This window comes from Anoplolepis gracilipes, chromosome 5 (assembly GCF_047496725.1).
Source record: "Anoplolepis gracilipes chromosome 5, ASM4749672v1, whole genome shotgun sequence".
Taxonomy (NCBI): domain Eukaryota; kingdom Metazoa; phylum Arthropoda; class Insecta; order Hymenoptera; family Formicidae; genus Anoplolepis; species Anoplolepis gracilipes.
In genome coordinates, this window is record NC_132974.1 from 11898287 (window position 1) to 11917585 (window position 19299).

At 33.3% G+C, this 19299-nt stretch overlaps 3 protein-coding genes across 7 annotated transcripts in view; 2 read left to right on the forward strand and 1 right to left on the reverse strand.

Annotated features, from left to right (window-relative positions):
• Window positions 1-2: 2 nt before the first annotated feature.
• Sras (Ras converting CAAX endopeptidase Sras) lies at window positions 3-3261 on the forward strand. Its single transcript, XM_072893496.1, has 6 exons — window positions 3-232; window positions 1053-1158; window positions 1225-1363; window positions 1444-1680; window positions 1765-1827; window positions 1904-3261. Exons 1-6 carry the CDS (start codon window positions 111-113, stop codon window positions 2116-2118), a joined length of 882 nt encoding a protein of 293 aa, XP_072749597.1. The 5' UTR covers window positions 3-110; the 3' UTR covers window positions 2119-3261.
• Window positions 2605-9490, reverse strand: LOC140666369 (BTB/POZ domain-containing protein KCTD3). Of its 4 annotated transcripts, none has more exons than XM_072893493.1 (11): window positions 9277-9490; window positions 8649-8962; window positions 8417-8575; window positions 8087-8275; window positions 7498-7977; window positions 7134-7250; window positions 6130-6168; window positions 5211-5350; window positions 4928-5114; window positions 4481-4759; window positions 2605-4132 (listed from the first exon to the last, which is right to left on the reverse strand). In XM_072893493.1, exons 1-11 carry the CDS (start codon window positions 9333-9335, stop codon window positions 3933-3935), a joined length of 2163 nt encoding a protein of 720 aa, XP_072749594.1. In that variant the 5' UTR covers window positions 9336-9490; the 3' UTR covers window positions 2605-3932. The 4 variants fall into 4 exon arrangements, with proteins under 4 accessions (XP_072749594.1, XP_072749593.1, XP_072749595.1 ...); XM_072893492.1 differs by having other exon boundaries at window positions 6130-6210; XM_072893494.1 differs by having other exon boundaries at window positions 6130-6150; window positions 9277-9489.
• Window positions 9491-11108: 1618 nt separating this feature from the next.
• Window positions 11109-19299, forward strand: part of LOC140665964 (uncharacterized) — a 38176-nt gene continuing 29985 nt past the window's right edge. The window contains exons 1-3 of one of the 2 annotated variants that reach the window (XM_072892605.1): window positions 11109-11691; window positions 11771-12785; window positions 17829-18129. In XM_072892605.1, coding sequence (XP_072748706.1) covers window positions 12739-12785; window positions 17829-18129 — 348 coding nt within the window. In that variant the 5' untranslated portion in view covers window positions 11109-11691; window positions 11771-12738. Of the gene's footprint in view, window positions 12786-17828; window positions 18130-19299 lie in introns of both variants that reach the window. The other variant, XM_072892604.1, reaches the window with a different exon arrangement.

The window sequence follows — 19299 nt, forward strand, 5'->3', positions numbered from 1 at the left end:
TCCCCGTCGTTCCCTTCCGTCAGAGCCACCGACGCCACGGGGCGCTTTTACCGAGCTCCCCTTCCGCAGTGGAGCGCGACACAGGCGACCGACATCGGAGTTATGGAGTTATGGAGGCCGCGAAACCAAGTACCGATAACTCGCACAATTGCGTCTCCGCGATCCTCTCGTGCCTCGGGCTCTCGGTCCTGTACGTGGCGAGCCTGTATGTCTGGAGTTCGCCGCACAACAGGTACGTTACGTGTGCGTAACAACGTCTCGCGATATGACGTGTGACGGAAATAACAAACGGCAGTAGCGCGTCGATCACTCGTGTGACGCTACACGCGACACGCGACGTCAACCGGACGGGCCTGTTTCCCTTTTCTCCCGTTTTACTTTTAAATGCCCATCCAAACTCCTGGCTCCTCTCTCTATCAGTCTCTCTCTCTCTCTCTTTCTCGTTTACACGACGGAGGCCCGAGCGGAGGCTTCCGTCCGGATGGTCGACTCACTGCCTGTTCGGTAAACCGTTCGCGGACGCGAACCGTTTCGCACCGACCGAAAGAATATCCGTGACTGACGCACGCAGTTTCGCACGTGGTGGCGCTCCCTGTCAGCGGCGGCGCCGCTCATGGGATGATTTTTTGGACAAGCGACGACGGCGCATCAAGCTTTCTAGTGACATGACGATTCTGGTGACATTTCACGGAACGCAGTCGTCGAACTCTAAAGTCATGGCGCTGACTAGACTGTTTGTGATTCGAGTACGATATCGACGTATTTTGGCGCAACATTTAAACATATAATATGGAAATTTGACTGGACATGTTTGAATTTAATAAATATCAACTTTTTTTTTGCACAAATTTTTCAATGCAATAAATGTGATGTAATCTCGATTATTTTGTAATAATTATAAAATATTTATAATTGCATTTGATTGATTAAAGTTAACATGCAATCAATTCTTTTTTATTATACTATAATGAATTTTAACATGAAAATTAATTATACCGATGTTGATACTAAATTCTGATGATTAATTTTATGTTTGATTGTTTGTGTTTCAGGGAACATCCATCAACGATAAAGAAACGATTTTTTAGCGTATTTATCATGACCCTCATTTCACCAGCACCTTTATACTTTGGATTAAATGAACAAATATTTCAAAAGGTATTTCAAATTTGAATAATTCTGATTTAATCTATAGAAATTATTTTTTTCGCTTATATTTGATAGGTAACTATCTGGGAATTGCTGGGTCTACGATGGTCAGGTTTAATACAGGCGACTGTGATACCATTACTCCTAACAATGATCCTGTTCCTAGGTCCCTTAAGTTTACAAGGATTTAATGGGCTGTGGCGATTGTACACTGGTTAGTATTCTGCAAATTTACAATTAAGGTCCTGATAACTAAAAAAAAAAAGTAATAAATAAAAAAAATTTTACTTTTAGAGCCCATGTACTGGTTGGGAAGCATACGAACGTTGATCTGGTGGAGAAACCAAGTGATCGCTCCACTGTCTGAAGAATGGACCTTCAGAGCCTGTATGTTGCCATTGCTTTTACAATGTTTTACACCGTCTACTGCCATATTTGTGTGTCCTCTATTCTTTGGAGTGGCTCATTTCCATCATGTAGTGGAGAGGATAAAGATGGGAGTAGGAATCAAACATGCGCTGTTTGTATCCTGTGAGTTTATCACAGATTTTACAAAGATACTTTTAAGTCCATAATGTTTCTCGATGAATGAAGATAAATGAGTATTAAATTCAGGTTTTCAGTCTGCATATACGACTTTATTTGGAGCGTACGCGGCTTTTCTCTTTGCGAAGACAGGTGAGATTGATTTCTTTTTTTCTGGCGAAAATCATTCAGATTTTGTATTTATCTTCCTTTTTTGTATTTTTCTCAGGACACTTCGTAGCACCATTCGCCGCGCATTCTTTTTGTAACCACATGGGGTTTCCTGATCTTTCTGAAGTAGTAGCATATAAGGATCCACTGAAAAGAGCTGGACTGTTCTGTCTGTTTGTGATTGGTTTAATTGCTTGGTGTTTCTTGTTGACGCCGATGACGCACCCGTCATTGTTTAATAATAATTTATTCTGGACTAAACATTTTATATGAGACGTGTCTGATCTCTCCAACAAATACTAGGATCAAATGTTTTGAAGCAAGATTTACATTGCTGTGTGATATTTTGTATTTGTGTCTAACAGAGTATGCACACTACTTATCTGTTGAAAAATCTCGCGAGTATTAAAATAATGACATAATAACTAATTTCAACTATATTACTATTGATATAAAGATGTATCTATAATTTAGCTATGCAGTTCAGGATTGTTACAAAATGTATCACCGTAGTGCCTGAGATTTAATTAGATTTTTACAACGGTGACAACGTGAAATGTTGTTACAATCTATTAAGATAAGTAAACTTATTCGTAAACCAAAGTGCGAAAATAGAATCTATCTCTTATATTTTTATTTACGAATTGTCGTATTTATTTAAATGTTGCAATAAATTATTTTATGATCATGTCTCTATAGATCATAATTTATCAATTTTTTCAAAAAGGATTTGTGTGTAAACAAAAAATCTGTAACATATTATTATAGTAATCAATGTAATATATTTAAAAAATTTGTAAAATGATCTTTCTAATCGTCTACTTTTGTAACAATCTGTATGTACAGTGTCTATAGATATGTACAATGGAAGTGATATTCAGATATTGCGACGATAAGCGATGCCATCATACACATATACATAATGATTTATTTAAATCACAGAAGTAACAGTTGCGCAACAATATTACAATATATATATGTACATATATGATAAACACGTATACATTATATATGCAGTAAAACTATAACAAAAGTACACAAGTACTTGTATATACATATATAATGAGAGCTATTCAGTTCTTGAATGTCTTTTAATTGCATACGTAATGTATACCATTTGTTATCATGAAAAATCAATTTTTTAAATAATGTTCAAAGATCATGTTGATAGCGATACAATGTTGAAATAATGTTAACTTTTACAGTCAAGAGAGTATAAAGAGTTCGCTAAGAAATATATATAACAATGGTGTCATTCTGACTTACAATAACTACGTATAAGTGTCCATCAAAATTTGACAGTATTTATTAATCTTGTTTTAACGTTGCGAGAGAAGGAAATGATGTAATTTTGTGTACCACCATCTTCACATTCACTTTATAACATTCATACAGAATATATAATTCTAAACAAAACGTTTAACTTGTATTATTTATCAGTCTATAAACTTATCGAATATTTATGCCTTTTTCTAGACAAGACTCTTATCGCATTAGAAACAGATTTACATAAAACAGAATATAAAAGTTTACATTGAAAAATGAATATCATTGAACTGATAATAATTTTGTATATAATAATAATAACATATAATAATATAATCAAGATAAATATTTTTAGAAAAAGAAATGTTTGCAAATATTTTTTAAATAGTAAAATTTCTTGAAAAATTTTGATAATGTTAATAACAATAAACAAATATTTATTAGCTTGAGATATAACTCTCTTAAAAACAACTTTGATATCGTTCTAAATTTATGTAAAATGATAAATGTTAAAATAATAATTTCAACATTAACAACTGTAATTTATAATTATGTTAATTATAATTACATAGTTGTAGAATTTATAATGCAGTACTTCTTTATATTACTTTTAAATTGTACTATTTAAATAGATAAATAACGAACTTTGATAGAGTAATGTTGCCTCATTACATAAATCCAAAGACGTTAACTTAGGAACTATAGACTCTTAGTTGTTTTTTTTTTTTTTTGTATAATGGTTCATCAAAGTAAATAAATAAATAAATGCAGATTCTGGAGTAGCATGTATCTTTTTTCTGAGATATTGGTCAAGCGCATACTTACGTTTGGCTTGATCCAGGTGGTGCATCCGGATTTTGCGATTGATTGAGAAACAACACATTGCTCGACTTAATTCTGGGTCCGGCTGCGAGCAATGAAGGTGACGGACTAATACAAGGTGTCGAGCAATGACTATTACTTAGGTCGCATTGATCCAATAATTTCCAAAGCTCCTCTGGCGTAGGTCCTCCAGATGTATCTAAAAAAATATGGATATTATAAAAATCAAAGTGATGAAATGATTAATTTTAATTAAATCAATTAAAACATATATCAGTATATATAATTGAGTTCTCAAAAATGAATAATAAAGTATTACTAATATTTATCATTAAATTATACACATCGGCCATTATTTATCAATAGTAAAATAATGAATATTATATGATATATAAATTATTTAATGAATACAAGATCGTTTACATTTTAAAACACATTATTAGACGTTATTTTTGTTAATTTTCTGTTTTCCGTAGAATTTTAGATATGTGAATCATGGCAATTTCGTTATATCATCACGACGAGAAAGAAAGAGAGAGTAACATACTTTGCGTGGCATTGAAAGACGGATCCAATGCCGTTGTGAGATCCCACATTTGTATAGTGCCATTAGAATGACCAGTGAATATGAAACGTCTGGGCCTTGAGCCCATACGACTAGAGCCTTCACACTCGTGTACATAAAATGAGCTTATAATGCTACCATCCACCGACTGTATCACGCAAACTCTCTTTCCATTCGATGCTAATCGAACAAATAATTGGTCGGTTTCGGGTACAACCTTTTGCACGAACACTTGCTCGTCATCTTGTTCGCCAAACGGCCCTGTGTACATTATTCGGATATTATAATATAATTTGCAAGAGTATAAATCAGTATTCTAATAAAAAATATTATAATGTCAGAAATATATGTATATAAAGGAATTAAAAAAAAAGAAGGATATCATTTAAAAATATTTCCAAATCAAAGAAAGAATGATGTTGCAATTACCAAAATCGTTGCCGGCGTTGTAGCTAACGCATGGGTCGATTGCTTCCAAGGAAACAATTTTAAAGCTTGCCTCAGGCGTTGATCCCGGTTGCGTCGAAATCATTCCGCGAAATCTGGTCACCGCCCAACTTCTAACGTGATTATATTCCGAACAAACTGACACCAAGTATTTTTCCGAAAGCGTTACCTACAGCATGATTGGAATTAATGTGTATGCAACATTATAATTTAATTTATATTCTTAACACAAAAATCTTGCTGAAATAAATTACATTGTACATACCTTAGTTACACTACTCTGGTGTACTGTGAAAGTTTGAAACAGCTGTGGACCATGGCCTACTGTTTCGGGATGTTGAACGATTACTCGAACACTTCCGGATTTCGTTCCATAAGCGATTTCTATCCAATTTCCACAGAGACCTGCATTGGAAATGATATACTTTTAGACGAAATATGCTTTTCATGTTTGCATTAACCATCTGATGCATTTCAAATAACTATCTAAGTGTGACAAAAGGCTCCAATAATAATAAACAAAAGGTATCGCAAAGCTTAAAGAGCGAATAACAGATTTCGATATAAATAGATTCAAATTATAAAATTTAAAATAGATAAGGTCAAAATTAAAAACATATTTTTTATTTATAACTATCTAATCATACACATATTGAATAATATCAACTGTTATTACTGAGATTAAAAAAAAAATATTATATTGCATTAATCGATAATTAAAAATAGTGCATCAGAGGATTAATTATATATACATATATATGTGTATGTATATATGGGCATGCATATGTGTTTTTATATTTTTGTGTAAAACTACAATAATTAAAAATACATATTCAAAATATAATGAAATAATATTTAACAAGTGCTATAATATGTTATTAATATAAAATAATTAATATATAAATGTTTTTGATAAATAAAGCTCACACATACAATATTGCATGCTGTGCATTACATAATAAGCAGAAGCAATTTATAAAAGAAAAAAAAAGTTTAACAATAATTATACGTGATTATATTTTATAATTAAGCAACTACATTTACACATGTATAGATATTCACATTTCAAAACTAAAATTTGCATTGATTTTTCTATGCATGATTGAAAAAAAATATAACTAGAAATTACCTATAAAATTATTAACGAAAAAAGTATACAAACAAAGATACATATTTTCTATTACCTCCCTTTCCCCTCTCAGATGCTGGCATGGAACATATTACTATGAATAGAAAGAGCAAGCAAGCAGCTTTGATAAAATCCACTGCATAAAGTAATATATGAAGAAAGAAATCAAAAGTACGTTGCGTTAGTACAACTGGACGCATAAGGATAGCAGGGTTGTATGCAAATTGTGCAATCTCTAATATTATTTCGTGTCCTGTTTAAAATTTATTTTTTCGATTACGAAAAGAAAGACTTCATAGATATAACTTTAGATTCATTTTCTATTAAAACAGATATGTCCCTTGTGATATAAACACGCTTGCAAATATATATAAGTATTTATTTTTATGCTATCAATATGTTGTAAAATATACGACTATGCGCCAGTGTACCGATATATTATAAAACTTAATGCTATCTGAGAGGAAGAGGGTATATTTGTCCCTATTTAATCGCACGATTTACATTTGATGCAGTTAACATAAAGTGGAAGCGAATGACGCTTCGGACATGAGAAAGCAGAACATCTGCTTACATCGACCCATACTTGCCTTGTGCTATTTATCCAGTTGTACAAAATGAAGCAAAGAATGTAATAATAAACTTTTATTAATATTTTTAATGATCAATATCAAATCTCATAATTATAATATTCATAAATTAATGAATATATTTTCTTTGTATATCTTATTCATTAATAAATTACTGAATAAAATATGTACCAGTAGTATACAATAACAATTGTATATTTATTAATATATATTAAAAAATTTTTGTTTTATCTTAGCATCATCAAAATAATTTTCATCATCGATGGCATATTATAATGACGTTTGTTATTACATTCTGAACTAAGCTGCCTTAATAAACATTTTTTAATAAAGTATATCACTCGTTGGAAAATCGCTTTTTAACAAATGATATTAACTGGCTTTAATTTAGAAGATTTTACCTCTTCTGCATCTTATTATTTGTTGACATTTTTATATTAAGAAGAAAATTGGCACGAAGGAGACTTACTTGTTTTCGGCGTCAAATACACAGATATCGCAGTGATGGGATCGTAACTTGGATCTCGATATAACTCGGTTACAAGCAGGTCGTTATCTTTCATTCGCAAAGGAAATTTTTGCATATCTGCAATCAAAATTATTACAGTATATAAGTTTTTTAAATCAAGAATAAAAACTTCAAATTTAAATCCAAAAATTTATTTTTATTCTATAAAATGTTTTAGATCTATTAAATATTCTTTCAGATGCAGATAATCAAATTTTTTCAAATGCCTGATGCATTAAAAGAATTTTTAGATTTTTGTGTCTCTAATAAAAATATGCATAGATCTCTTTTCATCTAGAAATGTATAATTTTAATTTTTGCTTACCAATATAATAAATGGACCCGTTATTGCAACCTAATAAAAGAAAGGATCCGGCTGTGTCAAATGACAAGATGGGCACTACATCTTGTATCTGCCAGTGATGAGTCATCGCGTGCCACACGCCGATTTTCCCGGTTGGTGACAACGCGACTAATTGGCTGCCAATGAAGAATAAATATTCTACGCGCACATTCAGATTGAATGTGCCTACGTTGATCTTGATTCCTTCTTCGGATACACCCCAGAGTCGTACTTGACTGCCATAGGAAATAGCGACCATCTTGCCGTCCGCGCCACTTCCCATCTTCGCGTTTATCGCCACGCGTTCTATTATGCACTCGATATGCGGGCTGGTAAACACGTGTTGCCATCCGGATGAATCCTTTAGCCGATAGCACGTGATGAAGTGTGCGTAAGCGATAACTATCCAGTTGTGATGTGCTTTTATGATCTGTACTCTCAAAGGGTCCACCCAGGATGAAACTACACATTAATAATTTTATTTATGTTAAAGGAAAAATAAGCATTTCCATCTTTTTGGAAAAATCATCAATATATTTTTTTTATGATATAACAATTTATCGAAATTTACCTTGTTGTAATCCGAATACGAGACCGATATCGTTTTTATATAATTTATTCAGGTCGGCCGAATTATTTCTAACGTGTCTCAGATCTAGAGATGGTGTGCGAGAATGTGGCAGACCACGCTGTGGCAATCGGTAATCTAAAGAAGAATTTCTCATATGTGTTCCTAATGTTCCTTTGTGATTCTGTGGGCCTGTATCAAAAACATCTTCAATTAGTTTTGTTTCTTTAATTATATATTGTCCACATTTTTACATAAATTAAATAATTTGTATGAAAGCTTTTTGTTAAATAATTTCAAATAGATTTAGATTAATAAAAATGTTAACTGTACCAGTAGCATTTTGATTAATAGAATTAGTGGTTGTTGTAGGCTGCGAGGTAGATGGTCCATCAACTCTAGAGCTTGTACTAGTAGTTCCACCGAGTCTAACATGAACAGATACATCACTGACATTTGATGTTACTGCAACAGGTTCTTGAAGTGGTATGCCTGTAAAGTAAAAAAAAATATATATAATTTGTTATGTATAATATAGCCTTAGAATATTATAGTTAGTATTTACATGGAGGTGGTAAGTAGCCGTAAAACAATACATCGCCACAGGATGACTGGGTCAAGTCTTCACAGAGCATTAAGCGTTTAACTAGAGGAGTGATGCCATAGTATTCAGCCTCGTGTCTTAAAGTTCGAATATCTACATTTTTCAGATCAATATCCTTGGTACGAAGGTAATTTAGTATAATGGAAAATAACTTTGGATCTCTATCTATAAAAAGTGCCCCAGTCTCATCCTTGTGACTGTCAATCCTGTTACTTAACAAAGCTGTAAAGAACGAATCCTGAATCCATGTTAATGTTTGGCGAGATGTGGAAAATCTGAAAATAGAAATTATTTATTGCTAATAGATCAACAATGATTCAAGTCAAGATTCATTTTGACAAAATATTTATAAAAGTTTAGTAAAAAAAATTAAAACAACAGAATCTATTACAAAAACGTAAGAATAAAGAGAGTTTAAATAAAAATAAAAAATACAGTCCAGAGGAAACGCAATCATTATTTATATTCTGAGATTTGCCAGCCTAAAAGTAGTTTATAAGATTAAACGAACTTGACGCATTCGAAAATTGATGACAAAAATAGAGCTAAAAAGAATAATAATCCCTCGGGATAATAATATTTAATTTACCTGGTGCCACCAACGTTCAAGTGAACGATGTCGCTCACGCCTAGATGAGGCGCAGCCATTTTCGCGATTACCGCGTGTCTTTGTAATGACAGTTCATGTCTCGCGGGAATGTCGGCTGTCAAAAAATATTTCGCCAGCAACCAAAACAACTCCTCGGTGTGAAAACAATTTCCAACAGGTTATGTATATCCTAACATTAACCAGCGTACATACAACGGATTGCGCATGCGCTGAAAGTGATTATCTTTTCTCGATATTATATCGAATTCTCCATATTCTTTCTATCGATATAAAAATCTCGAATAGAAAATTATGAATAAATTCATACCAGAAGTGGAAGTTAAACCGTTAAAGTAATATTAAAATTGTCTCTTGCTGTGCTGTGTATTTTTGCGTGCAAGTTTTTGTTTATCGTTTATTTATAGTTTTTAATCATGTGAGCCTTGTCTGTAAAGTGTTTTTCTAGCTCGCAAAAAGAGAAATCTGACTGAATGAGATCATGTTTTGAAGAAAGTAAACGTAAGTTGTGTTGCTTTTCCAAATTGGCGATGACAATTCGTTTACAAAAAATAAACGTCATATTGTACTTAAATTTATATAACGGCGTAATTGTCATTTCGTTTCGCAAAAAATTCATTCATCCTATTATTAATCCAGATATTCCCATATACTTGGATGAAAGTTGCTATACTCGACGTAGATTTACTATAATCCTCTTTTCGAACTGAATAATATACCGATACAAATGTATCGAACGCAAGGGTTTAAATATGCGTTGAAAGGCTCGATGCACGATAATTGCATCGACCGATCACCGACGCATGTATCTTCATTAGTGCACAGTCCGCCGATCTCACAATCGCCTGTAATTAATTTACGGCCAACGCTTGTAACGAACCAGAGCGACCCTGCGGGCGAGTCGGCTTACTGGATTGGCGGCAGAAGCTTGCAGATCGTGATGATGTGATCAAAGGTACCGTCCAGGAATCACCGCCGCGAAATTCTACAGCGTGTCCCCTGAAAATTACTCTCAAATGATTGGCCATTAATTATGTCCAAACGATCCTTCATTTGCATATAATTTTAGAATTGTCTCAGATTTAATTATATCATTATTTCATACGAGCAATAATAAGATTAATATTTTCTGATAATATATGGATTTTACAAAAAAATATTATATATATTTACTAAGCATTTTTTAAAATATCTAATTAATTTTCTTCATTTGTATATAACTTTAGAATTGTCTCAGATTTAATTATATCATTATTTCATACGAGCAATAATAAGATTAATATTTTCTGATAATATATAGATTTTATAAAAAATATTATATATATTTACTAAGCATTTTTTAAATATGTACTTAATGATATTGGTCTCTGCAATTAACGCTTAATTCTACAGCGTATCCCCTGAAAATTACTCTCAAATGATTGGACATTAATTATGTCTAAACGATCCTTTATTTGTATATAAGTTTAGAATTGTCTCAGATTTAATTATATCATTATTTCATACAAGCAATAATAAGATTAATATAATATTTTCTGATATATAGATTTTATAAAAAATATTATATATATTTATTAAGCATTTTTTTAAATATATAATTAATGATATTGGTTTCTGCAATTAACGCTTAATCATTTTTTTTTTATTTTGTATATAATCGACACGGTAAAAAAACTAGATTCTTATTATATTTGAAACAAATTATATTTTTTGTTTGTTTATTTTACAGTATTATTTTTTCAAAATAAGAGAGAAGAAAAAGAAAAAAAGAATACTTAAAAAATTTAAAACACAATTGAAATATTCATCGAATAATTGCAATGAATATTTGCGTTGTTGACATGTGTTGAGCAAGTTCTTCTTCTACATCTACATGATGGCTACGAACGAAGAGTAAGGATCAGCAGTAGCATTGAAGCGGACACAGCGCGGACTCTACTTCACAGAGAATATGCTAGTCAATCCGTTAGTCCGAAAATATCATGTACAGGGGGATCAAAGGGGGTCTTGCCTCAAAGTCGTGGAGCACTTTTAAGATCGCATAAAAGACGGATGAAGCGTCTCAAGGGGACCCCGGGATGAAGACCACGAGTTACGAGATACGCGGTGAAATGGAATACGCAGATAAGAGGGGAATGGTAGTTGAGAAATCCCTTCGAATCTTGAAAGGACCTTTTTCACCGGTTGTACATGCGCGTTCTCTATTAAATACGAGAGACCCTTTCCTTTCTTCGTATAGAGCAAACGCGTAGATACAGCATACAAATCGACCTCTGATTAATTCTCCGCCGATAAGACCCGCGTTAAGTCACATGCGCGGGCGATCGCCACCCTCGTGCAACACGGTAACCCAGTAACTCCGTTAAACACCGAGACATGCCATCGTCGTACAATAAGGTAACGTAATCGACGATACCGCAACCAGCGGCGATTTGTCCCTGTCTGTCTACCAAGAGCTTGTTCGGTTAAATTACAGGGTGATCCGTAAGTCGCGGTTTGTATTTTGCGACATAGTGGTGAAATTGAGAGTGTGCGCGCTCTTGGGATCCATCTTCGAGACGTGTTTTATTTTCCGGCCGGAATGTTTATCTATATAATAAGTAGATATGACCTTTGTTAGGTTTGGAATGTTTTGAAGTTTTCAATTTTTAAATCTCTAAATCCTTAGATTCTCACGTTCTTGGATCCTGTCTTTTATTTTTTTTACACTTCGTAGAGTTTTATATTTTTAGCCATATTCGGAAACCTTAGTATTTTAGTGGAAGAGTTCTTTAAAATCCTTTATTTTTAGACTCACGAAATCTTAAGCTCTCAAGTACATAGATTCTCAATCCTGACATACTTGAGCTCTAGCAAGCGTTTAAATCTCTCAATTGTCGGGCTCACAAATCCTTCGTCTTTTTAACAAACAACAAGCTCGGTGTAATAAGTACTTAATTCAAAACCCTAATCGTGATACCGCCATCGGCCGACCTCCTATGAAACATCTTGTACACATAATTTACCGACGATTCGGGGTGTTCTCTTTTTCTTGGCCTGGTGTCATCAGAGGGGGGCAATAAGTCGGGTAACGTCCGGACGAAATGGCACGATGAGTTCGGTCGCAAGACTCACTCACTAACTTCTGGTGGGGTAAACCACGAAGCGAGATGGTCTCGGGAGCGACTCGAGGGTATTTTCATCGTGGCAGTGTAACACGTGCAGTCGGTGCACCAATTCGTTTCGATCTCTCACGTCTCGCACTGTGGCCAAATCTGTGGCGGCAACGAGTCCACCTAGAAAGATGTGAGTCGCTTCGGGTGATTGTTCCCGCGCACCGTATTGTCAATTTCCGATCAACGATCGTCGACGAGGATCTTGATGCGATCGCCTCATTGATGAAGATCATCAGCAAGATGCAGGCAGCTGGATGATGCCACTCGTTGTTGTCTGTGGGATGGCAATATGGCGAACATCAAGGTGGCCGTGCGCGTGAGACCGATATCCGCTAGGTGAGTACAATCTTCAATGAAATATTTTTTTCTTTTTTGAATATCTGAATTCATTGTTGAATGATAAGTTCGAAAACTGCAATTATTCAGAAAACAAAAATCTTTAGGATCTAGAGACAATAAATGTCTCTGAAAAGAATAAATGTAAATAATATATGTTGCTTCTATATATTGTTTAAAATATGGTATCATATGAATATACATATAGTACAATTTTATTATTTTCATATAAACTGTAGTTTGACATTTATTATGTTCTGTAAGAAGTAAATTAATGAGATCATTAATAATTCAGAATAGTTACATGATTTTGAATAGAATATTAAGTTTGCATAATATGCTTGTTTGAAAATGTGGATAAAAATATTAAGAGAAAGTTACGAAGTATAATATCGATGTGTTTTTAGTCGAGATATATTTTTTGCTGTGCGTGTCGCTAATGAGGCTACAAATGGTTTGAAAAAGTTATTAAAGTTGGATCTCTTAAAAAATCGCATTATTTTTAAGAAAAACTATATCATCATACTTTAGAAGAAAATATCTTATAAGTAAATTATTATAATTTCAACAAAGTAAAAATTAATATTTTAATAGTATTTATTAATAATAATTATATCATCCTTTCAGCACACAAACGCATCTTATTTATATTTAAAAATAAATTTATTTATATAACTTTATTTAACTTGGTATACTAAGTCATCTGATTGCATTTTCTTCGTTTTTGCTTTCGTACGAATTTTGAGATATAATAATGTAGGTCAAGGTGTGTAGCTTTCTTCGCAATACTTTGCTATATTTGTGCCGTAGCGTAGATATAGAATATTTTAAAATGAATATTTTTAATTAATTTGCTAGTGTGAATCATTACAATAAATTATATCATAGCATAGAATTGTTAAAACATAATGAGTGATAAAACTTTTTTTCAACAAGTTTCAGCAGTAGTCAAGATTTAAGGCTTTGTTTTGCGAAATTCGCCTCGTTTGTTTCTTTTACTCAACTTATACATGTCTAAAGAATTACAAAGAAATTGTAAAAAGAACTCCCCTTAAATTATAAAGCTTAGACGCGTATATAATTTGTTAATTTTATACAATTTCCTATCTTTATTAAATCTTAAAAATGAATTGATTTTCTCGGTGCTTGAATTATTTTAGTTTTTTTGAATTTGTAAGTCCTTGCGTGTGCGAAACTTCTAAATTTGTTCCCTGCATCTTTTCTCGTCCCGACATTTTTACACCTTCGAATTTTGAGTTTACGCACTTGTACGTGGCCGCTCGTTGCAAGACACTTACGAACTCGTTTCTATACTTAGACTACTGGGGTGGCAGCAAAAAGACGACCGAGCGCGTTCGTCCGCAGGCGGTAAAGACGACCGGAGCGGAATCACCGGAAGCGCAGACGAAAGCGACCGGGCGTCGAGAACTTGAGGACCTTCTGGGAAGGCTCTTTCCGTCGCGAGTTATTGCGCGTTTATTCGTTACAAATCATAATTAAAGCGTGATTAATTGCGCCGGTACGTCCGGTCGCGCTACATTAGGCGAATAATTTAGGAGTAGGTACTTCATTGCGGATCCGATCTGTCCTCGACTGTTTGGTTAATTTTCGAATATTTTAGTAACGTATCTTGTTGCCGTATTTCTAGCAAGTTAATTAAATTGTCTTTCGAGACAACGTTAATGAGAAAAATAAATACACACTAATTTTAGTATATTTCGGAAAGTATCATACTTTTAGATTTGTTTCTTTCTCTCTTTTTATAAATTATATAATTATGTGAATCGGGTGTAACCGAGTATTTAAATTCACAAGTCGTAGATATTTAAAGATACAGAATGGGGTCTCACGAAATTCGTTTACAGCAGGAAATTAATGAGTTCGCGCGCCGAAGTCTATTATGCAAAGAGTATTCAAATTTTGCTCGAGTTTTATTTGTTGAAATATGTAGTAGCTTGTTCATACTATACGCTGTGCTTAATTCGATTTAATAAATTTCCAATTTTTAATTTTAGAGATTTTTCGACAATATTATATAATATAAAATTATTTAGAAAATTCTACTAAATCTTTAAATTCGTCAACTTAGCTTTTTTCCCTCTTGAATGTTCAACTACCTAAATCCTTTGATTAAATTTTGAGAAAATTTTTAGATTTTTTAATTATAATATATAATTATAAAAGTTCTCTTTAAAAATTAAAAATTCTTCCTTACGACAAAAAATAATGAGATATATAATTTGCTATGAATCTTTTCAAATACGAAAACAATTATTTCTTATATACCTTGCACACAAATTACGCTTACCTCCCCCTTGGATCAAACTTCAGCCTCAATTTTCTTTGTGGACGAGATGACGCATCATTGCTGTCGACTGTCGCTTAATGATTCTGAGAGTGGGGTCTACGACGAAAATACTCCCATTGACTTAGCGTGGGGTTGGGCCGCATAGGGACCATGGCTTTGCGACGGGCCGTAGGGCGACCTTTTTACGTTGACAGCTGGTGCATCTGTTCTGTTTATAGTCGCCTCCGTCTGACAGGTACGCGTATATCGTCTTAACGCGTTGGCATTGTTATTTTCGTGCTGTTGAGTCGAGAGAATCGAGGATATGCACGTCTCTTTTATTATATATACGTCGACCAATATGGCACGTATTTAGGGGATGGTCAGGCTTTAAAAGTATTCTATATATGTAGTCATAATTCCATCGAGTATATAATAAAACAGTGATTTATCTATTTGAATAAAAGAATGTTGTTAAATCTATATACATATATAAAACGTAAACTCTATAATTTGTTGTATATATTTGCATTTCTTGAGAAAAATTCTAAAAAATTGATTTATAATCCTTTGATAGTTGAACTCTTATAATTCAAAAATTCTAAAAATGTAATCGTCAAGGATCTTTTAAGAATACAAGACTGCAAATTTGAAACACGCAGATACTTACAAATGTAAGAATATAATGGAAGTTTTCAATTAAAAAATATTAAAGATTTATGAATTAGTGAGAAAAGAGGAAGAAAGAAAGATTATCTTAATTGAAGCTTAGTAAGAATAAAATGTTCACTTATTGTTAGACGGAGTTAACGACTCCGTTGGAGAAGCAATCCGTTTTTAGCAAGCTCAAGCGATTAAAGCACGAGGACAAATAAACAGAGCGGAGATGAATCACCGCACACCGCATCATAGTATAATCATAGCTCCCGTAAGATAAATTTATTGCGTATACATACATCTTAAAAGAGTATTGAACGGGAGTTGATTAAATTTACAATGGTAGAGTTATTTTGTTACCAATTGCACAAAAATATTTTATAATTATTTTACATTTTTATCTATGTATGTAATTTTATTTATTGTATGGCACAAAGTGATGATAAAAAGAATAGAGTATACACACAATTGCATAAATTTTTTTACCTAACAAAATCAGCGTTTTTTGCACGTCTGGAATGTTTCTTTTATCCAATGTAACATATTAGAAAGAACGCCAATTTTTTTCACGGATAAAACGCGAGGCACGACACGAAATCCTATAGGGACGTTTCGATTAGGACGACTGCGAATCTACAACAGGGTTAAAAGAATCACGCAAGAGCCGGGGTTAAAGCTCTTCTCTGCCCTCGCAGATATACGCCACATGAGGATACATAATCGCGACATTCTATCTGTCGCGACACGCAAACTGTAGCGTCGCACGACACCGGCTGACCCAAAAACGCGACTCGACCAGTAATTCGTGAAGTGAAACTTCGAGGTTTCCCTCGAGGAAAACTTGTTGCATGTCTTTGTAAACCAAAAGACACCTGGAATGCTGAACCTTTGAATTTATCATCTATTTTTCAATCTTTCTTCATATTGTCTTGGATTTTTATTTTTTCCTTTAACTCTCAGATTCATTTCATTCTTAGAATTGTTTGATATTAATTTTATATTTTTTTATGCATAGAATCTTATACATTCTGAAATATTTTAATGCACGAAGTTGTTGAAACTAACCAGCTGTCATTTTTAACTGCGCATAAAGAACAGTAAAATATCTTTTAATAGAGAATATTTGACAGTTTTATTATTAAACGTTTATAAAAAATGCAAAATGTCGACAATTATGATATATATTTTTGAACAATCTAAAACAATAAAAGTTTTGTGACATTTTTATAAGCGTTATTAAATAATAACTTCAATTGTCTTATTTAGTCTATATGTAAATAAATTTGCAAAAGTTTTCTATTAGAAGATATTTTATTTTTCTGCTCCCTCTATGTGCATTTAAAAATGACAGCTGATTAGATTCAGCGACTTTCCCTGTATGATGATATAATAATTTTCTTTTTAATAAAAAACATTATAATTAATATATTAAAGTTTTATTAAAGGGAATAACTCTGTTTAAAGTGATCGGTCTCGCAAAATGCTTTGAGGAAATCGGGCAAAGCCCTCTATAAAATAATACGGGGGATGCATACCCCCGTGTGAACGCGACGTATACAGTGGATGCACCATCGCCGCCACCGCGCCACCGCTTTTCGATGAATCGATTCCGATCCACGAAGCATGAAAAAATGTGCTTGGCAAAAAAAAAAAGCATGAAATAAAAAAGAACGACGACGGGAGCGTAACACGATATATACGAGGCGAGGAAGGCGGAAAAACGATGGTAGCTTCGAAAATGTTAGCAAAGCTGTTTGCAATGTTCCAACGTGTTCGTTGACCCTCTCGCAAATATTTTCGACGACACTGGCATAGCAGTTATTCCTCGTGTTTGATCGGCAGGTCGCGATCAAGACTGATTTACAAGATCTTTGTGTCTCGATAAATTTTTTAATGTGATTTCAACTATTTAATTAAAAACAATGTCAATATTTTTTTAGACTTTATTATTATAGATTAGTGAAATTTTCAGACTCGATACATTATTAGATCCTCTCATTTGATTTTTAAACGCGCTTTGGATTTTTTGTGACAAATTTTTAAACTCTTATGTTTCTTGAATTAATATTTCAAACTTCTATATATTTTTTTTTACGCAGGGAATTAAATTTGACGGGGTCCGAAGTGGTGATCCGCGCGGAGCCGAATGAGATTTCCTTGACGAATTTGAAGGTATCATCGAGCAAGGCTGGAGACAGTCGCGAGAGAACCAGGAGATATGCTTTCGATTACTGTTTCGATTCGTCGAATCCAGAAGCGAAGAATTATGCCACCCAAGCGACGATCTACAAGACACTCGGCCAGTCCATCCTAGACGTCATGTTCTCTGGCTACAATTATTGCTTGGTAGCTTACGGACAGAGTGCGTCCGGTAAAACCTACACCATGATGGGCACAAAGGTACAATTACAGCTCTTTTATTATAATTTTTAGCTGACATATTCGGACGCGGATTATGGTTGGAATTTCATCAATGATTTATCGCGATATTTAATTTTCACATTTTAGTTTTTATTTATAGACACAGTATAAAATGCAATTGGAGCTTGTATACAATGCGTTAATATAATTTTACACACTTTTATTAATTTTAAATTTTAACCGTGTTTAATTATAAATTTACTTGATGTGGATTCTCGATAATCGGCCGTATGAATAATTGAGCGTTTAGCTTATTTTGACTTTATAATATGACACATCGCATGTATATATATATGCATCAAATGATAAATTATAAGTATATTACGAGTTATTATGAAGTATTATTTGCATATTTTATCGACATACTAATAATATTAATCTTTGTTTTGATGTCGCCTCTAAATAAATAATTCAATTTTTATTCGTTATTTATCCAATAAAATAAAGTATATTTCACTTTTATTATTAGAAAAGGAAAAATTTCTTGGTCGCCTTACTTATCGTACCGAAAATGTTTGTTTACGTTATAAAAAATGCGATTGATCAATTTCAAAGAAATACCTCTGAGAATGTTTTATTAAAGTTTTATCTGATAAAATCTAGAGAAACATTCTATGCGTGAAAAATTGCATTTGCAATTTCGAGCACGCTCTCGTTGTCCGTTAAAACGCGTTTCACATTTTGTATCTATTTTATCAACGTTATTTTCGCGCGCGACAGCTTTGCGGAACTCTTTTACCATCTGAATAAACCGGTGATGATGTGTTTACGGGTCAACGTACAATGTGCAAATTGTTTCGATTTATCTCGTAATAAATCTGATTGGCACTTTATTTTCATTTTTACGGGACATAATAGACTTCTCCCATGCATAGTCAAACTACTGTCCCGTTTCGTTTGATACACAGTATTATTGTATTTTCAAAAGCAAAGCGTACACGCACGAGCCGAATTATTTTGATTTACCCCGCGTTTTATTAATACATTGCGGGACGTTATTCTACTTTTTTTTATTTTTCACGCACAATGCGGAACAATCTATTTGCTTTGATTTTGGCAGGGTGGCGTTCTGTTGTCATCAGCGTTGTACCCGTTGACGTATTCGCAATATTCGCGAAAATATTCATGCAAAATGTATACACGCTACGA